The 6000-nt window shown below is 39.2% G+C and overlaps 1 protein-coding gene across 1 annotated transcript in view; it reads right to left on the reverse strand.

The window, feature by feature from the left end:
• The window catches only part of LOC308411391 (Ig heavy chain Mem5-like), a gene marked incomplete at both ends in the record, with an annotated part of 32962 nt that extends 28364 nt beyond the window's left edge, over positions 1–4598 (reverse strand). Inside the window, 2 exons of the mRNA XM_080905269.1 lie at positions 4157–4465; positions 4562–4598. Coding sequence (XP_080761395.1) covers positions 4157–4465; positions 4562–4598 — 346 coding nt within the window. The remainder of the gene's footprint in view (positions 1–4156; positions 4466–4561) is intronic.
• Positions 4599–6000: the final 1402 nt, after the last annotated feature.

A 6000-nucleotide genomic window follows, 5' to 3' on the forward strand; every position in this document is an offset into this window, starting at 1 on the left:
GCTCTGTGGCTTTCTGTGTCACTGTAGAGCTAGATTCAGCCTGTTTACGTGCAGATATATCTGGTTATTGTCTCTGTAGGCGGTGAAGTGAATCTGGATGGATGTGAAATAGTATTTATGTCTTCTGCTTAGGACAGAAATGAAGGCAACTCACTTCTGTGCTTCTTCTTCAGCTTTTTGGATCCAGCTGTACTGACAGAACCAGCCTCAATATGTCCAGGTCAGTTTGTGGGCTTGTCCAGGCCTTTTTAGCATTGGTTCAGACTCAGACTAAGAGTCTGACTGCAATCTCCTGGAAGAAAACCAGAGTGATAAGAAAAGAGCCAAAAATAAACCTAAGTAATTTATAACTACAGAAAATGTAGAACTGTCTGTGGCGTGAATAAGGCACGGCGGGACCACAGATCCGTGTTTTGAGCCATTTATTTACACTGGCTGCAGCTCCCAAGCTGCCAGCCGCATATCACACCACCACAACAACCCACCAACTAGTGATGTGTCAGTCGCAAACGAAACGGCTCTTAGAGCCAACTCTTTGAAATGAACGATGCGAGCCGTGGTTTTCTATGAGGGGCTGTACAAGCCAAAATTCATACTTTCACTCTCACATAGCTACATATATTCTTCTTTCATGCACATGTATTGTCACTCTCACACACATATATTTTCACTCTCACGTACATATATTTTCACTCTCGCACACATATATTCTTCTTTCACACACGTATACTTTCACTCTCATATAGTTTTATTTTAATTTTTATATTTAGATATTTTTATTCTCATGTTTACACATATTTAACACACACATTGCAATATTATGCTCTCTTATACATGTATTTTAATCTACATATTTACACATTTGCACTCTAACATACATGCATTTTCATTTATGCATTCCTACATTTTGCTCTCATTTACATGCCTTCAAAATGCGTTTAATCTTACAAATAATATATGTATGTAAGAAGAGTATGCATACATATCTGAAGAAAATATATGTATGCAAGATAATAATGTATGTGAATGAAAGAGTATAGTGGAAACGGAAGGAGTTTAATGGAAATGGAAGGCTGGGTGTCTGTACCGCTGTGATTGGCTGAGAAGCATGCGCGGGTCACTTTCAAGTGTCTGACAGCATGGAGGCGGGAGAAGAAACTCGAGTTCTTCAGCAAGCTGTCGGGTTGTTAAGAAATATTTTATCATCTCCTGAAACGGTCACATCGTTGTCCTGGTCACTTGATCGAGATGGGACGGGCTCAACTGCACCCAGTGTTACCCACAGCATGGTGGAAAGTGAGATGAGGGAACTTTTTAGACCAGCTAACACCCGGGTAGCTTCAACGAGTCAAGTAGCTACACGGAGTTCGACTGGAGTGGGGCAGTCTTTGCGATATCAGACCCAGGAACACTTTGGCAACTGGAACTGCAGATCAAGGAAAAGGTAAGAACAAAACAGTTTGCCACTTAACTATACAACTGCAAAATACAAAATACGAAATGTGCTTTGCTGATTTAGCAACGCACTTTGTTACCCTTATAAATTTTTAGCCCTAGCTAATTTATTCAGCAGCATCCACATTAAAAACAGTAAAGACCGTGGCATTTTTTTTCAATATTAGTGGCTGTTTGTACTTGTGACCCGAGTGTAAGTTGATGCTTACTTTAAGATTACTTTATATTAAATCTTCTTTATTAATGTGGGAGGTGGTAGCTACATTAGCCTGCTAAATAAAAGGTTGGGTTAATTTTCTTGTTGTTTTTGTTTAGTTTTGTATTTATTTATTTATTTATTTATTTTTTGGAGTAGAATTTTAATCTTGCAAGAAGACATCAATCCAACTCTGTGTTGTGAGTGGATCAATATCTGTACCACTGTAGAGGTAGATAAACATGGATGCCAAGTCATGCCTTCAGTCCAGTTTCTACAGTGTATGAAATAAGAAAAAAAGAAATATGATTGGTGTCTTTTTTGTTCTTTAGTCAAAGTAAAAAGTAATAGCAAATGTTTCTTTGTATGCCTCTTTGTAGGCGTATTTCACTTTAAAGAGCAGTAAAAAAAATCCGTATGCAGTTTATTTTTTGAGCTTTTGTGATTGAAGGGGCTGCACTGTAGTTGAACTGGAGCATTTAGATTTTCTTTCATTGTACTATATATATATATACAGTGGGGCAAAAAAGTATTTAGTCAGCCACCGATTGTGCAAGTTCCCCCACTTAAAATGATGACAAAGGTCAGTAATTTGCACCAGAGGTACACTTCAACTGTGAGAGACAGAATGTGAAAAAAAAATCCATGAATTCACATGGTAGGATTTGTAAAGAATTTATTCGTAAATTAGGGTGGAAAATAAGTATTTGGTCACCTCAAACATGGAAAATCTCTGGCTCTCACAGACCTGTAACGTCTTCTGTAAGACGCTTTTCTGTCCCCCACTCGTTACCTGTATGAATGGCACCTGTTTGAACTCATCATCTGTATAAAAGACACCTGTCCACAGCCTCAAACAGTCAGACTCCAAACTCCACCATGGCCAAGACCAAAGAGCTTTCGAAGGACACCAGGAAAAGTGTTGTAGACCTGCACCAGACTGGGAAGAGTGAATCTACAATAGGCAAGCAGCTTGGTGTGAAAAAAATCAACTGTGGGAGCAATCATCAGAAAATGGAAGACATACAAGACCACTGATAATCTCCCACGATCTGGGGCTCCACGCAAGATCTCATCCCGTGGGGTCAAAATGATCATGAGAACGGTGAGCAAAGATCCCAGAACCGCACGGGGGGACCTGGTGAATGACCTGCAGAGAGCTGGGACCAAAGTAACAAAGGTCACCATCAGTAACACACTACAACGGCAGGGAATCAAATCCCGCAGTGCCAGACATGTTCCGCTGCTGAAGCCAGTGCATGTCCAGGCCCGTCTGAAGTTTGCCAGTGAGCACATGGATGATACAGCAGAGGATTGGGAGAATGTCATGTGGTCAGATGAAACCAAAGTAGAACTTTTTGGTATAAACTCAACTCGTCGTGTTTGGAGGACGAAGAATACTGAGTTGCATCCCAAGAACACCATACCTACTGTGAAGCACGGGGGTGGAAACATCATGCTATGGGGCTGTTTTTCTGCCAAGGGGACAGGACGACTGATCCGTGTTAAGGACAGAATGAATGGGGCCATGTATCGTGAGATTTTGAGCCAAAACCTCCTTCCATCAGTGAGAACTTTGAAGATGAAACGAGGCTGGGTCTTCCAACATGACAATGATCCAAAACACACCGCCCGGGCAACAAAGGAGTGGCTCCGTAAGAAGCATTTGAAAGTCCTGGAGTGGCCTAGCCAGTCTCCAGACCTCAACCCCATAGAAAATCTGTGGCGGGAGTTGAAAGTCCGTGTTGCTCGGCGACAGCCCCAAAACATCACTGCTCTCGAGAAGATCTGCAGGAGGAATGGGCCAAAATACCAGCTACTGTGTGTGCAAACCTGGTAAAGACCTATAGTAAATGTTTGACCTCTGTTATTGCCAACAAAGGTTATGTTACAAAGTATTGAGTTGTATTTTTGTTATTGACCAAATACTTATTTTCCACCCTGATTTACGAATAAATTCTTTACAATTGTAAAGAATTTACAACTGTGAGAGACACATTCTGTCTCTCACAGTTGAAGTGTACCTCTGGTGCAAATTACTGACCTCTGTCATCATTTTAGGTGGGGGAACTTGCACAATCGGTGGCTGACTAAATACTTTTTTGCCCCACTGTAACTGTATTTTTATGAGAAAGTTATTTTCTGTTATTTTACGGAAGTATTTTGGCGCCCCAGCTGCCGTAATATTACTGTTTTTTTAAGATGTTTTTTTTAACAGTGCAGCTTGAGAGGGACAAAACCTGTGGTTTACAAAATACTGCAACAAAGTCTTCCAACGTGTGAATTTGTTAATAACTGGAAGTAAGAATAAATCTGCTGTGTGTTAAACTTAATCAAATGCATATACTTGGGAGTTGTGTGTTAAGGAAGAAGTGAGCAATGAGTGTTAATTCATGTCATTTTTTGTTTTCATTTCATTGTTGATATTCAAATTTACACCATGTATGTCGTGCATGTTTGTGAGTATTTGTTCAGGTCTCTTGGTGTTTTGGATCACTGTGTCACTAACACGCACACAGTAATAAACAGCTGTATCCTCGGTCTGCAGATTCTGTCCTGTTATTGTTGCTGTTCTGGCAGAAGTGTCTCTGCTGTAGCTGAACTTGTTCTTTAAAGCATCATTTTGGCGAAGACCACTAGTACCCCACTGATGAGAAATCCAATCCATTGCTTTACCTTCACGCTGTCTGATCCAACCTGTTGCATAGCTGTTATCAGTCATAGAATAACCAGAAACCTGGCAGGTGATGGTCAAAGTCTGTCCAGGCTGCACAGACCTTGATTCTGGCTGGATGAGATCAATACTGTACACACCTGTGGAAACAGAAATTAACATTATCTCCATCATTCATCTGATAACTAAGCATTTCTAATATATTTATACGAGTGAATTCACTAAAAGCTCCTCACATGATCCAGCAGCCAGCAGCAGTATCAGAGCTAACATGACTGATGTTGAAGAGGAAATCTTTGGAGCTGATCTGTCTTCTGACTAACACACAGACATCGTAGACATATTACTGCCTTTTAAGTAACTATCATTTGCATATTCTTGAATATATTATATTTTGATCCATTTAAGGTGTCAGCAGTATATAGATAATTTGTTTTGAATGTAATGTATTGTTGCAGTTTTCAATTTAGTAAATCTGTTAGATCTAGAACAGAGTTATATTGTCCTATGCAAAGCATTTTGAGATATTTATTTATTTTCCTTAAATAACTAACTAAGTAAATAACAAATAAATGAATATGAGATCAGAACCGGGGCACACACTGGACAGGCTGCCAGTCTGTCATGGGACTCACATGGTCACTTATAACCTTTAGCATGTCTTTGGATGTTAGAGGAATCTGGTAGCACTCAGCGAGAACCCTCCCAGAGATTGGTAAGGGAAAATACAAACGCCATTCAGCCTAATGTTTTTCTTTTTTTTTAATTGTGAGCACTGGACTGGTAAGAATCCTGATAGAATCCAAGGTGGCTAATGTTGACTATATAGTACTATATGTACTGAGTTAATTGTTAATTTGTGATTGTTTTTCCAGATCCAAGAAATATAAACAATCAAACTGTTAATGTTGATATATTTTTAGACGTGATGCTACTGGGTTTGCATCTGTTGATGGTTTGAATCACTGTGGTCACAACTAGCACATTAAAGCTACAGTTGTTTCATGAGCTGTCCGTTAAATTGAAGTGAGGATACATATGTTAAACTATTTGCCCCTTCGTAATTTATTATTATTGTTATTTGGTGTTTGTCTTAATTACATGTTTCTGAATCTGAAGCAAATTTTAATATAAGACAAAGAAAACCCATGTAAATACAAAATCCAGTTTTTAAATGATTACTTAATTGTAACTCTCCAATGGATGTCACTTTTGCAGAGACTATTTCTCATTGTTGAATGATGAATAAGGGCCATACCTGACACAAGTTGGACGTGCAGTCTTTAGATGTTGTTCTGGAATCTTTTGTGATCTTCTGAATGAGTCATTTTTTGCTGACCACTCCTGGGAGTCTACATAACACAATATACAACTTTTCTCCATTTTTGGATAATGGCTCTGAATGTGGTTCCCTGGAGTCCCAAAGCCTGAGAAATGGCTTCGTAACCATTCTCAGACTGACAGATGTCAATGACTTTGGTTCTCAGCTGTTTCTAACGTTCTTTAGATACATTTTCGTAGCCTACTGCACTTTCTCAGAAAGGTCCTTTTAACATGAATTAAAGAAATTTAACGCATTTTCCCAATAAAACTTGTTGTTCACAGTCGGGAATAATACATTTAGCTTCTTCTCTTCCTCCCAGCAAAAAGATACCAAAAATGAAGATAATTTGCA

This window comes from Rhamphochromis sp. 'chilingali', assembly GCF_963969265.1.
Source record: "Rhamphochromis sp. 'chilingali' genome assembly, chromosome: 15".
NCBI lineage: Eukaryota > Metazoa > Chordata > Actinopteri > Cichliformes > Cichlidae > Rhamphochromis > Rhamphochromis sp. 'chilingali'.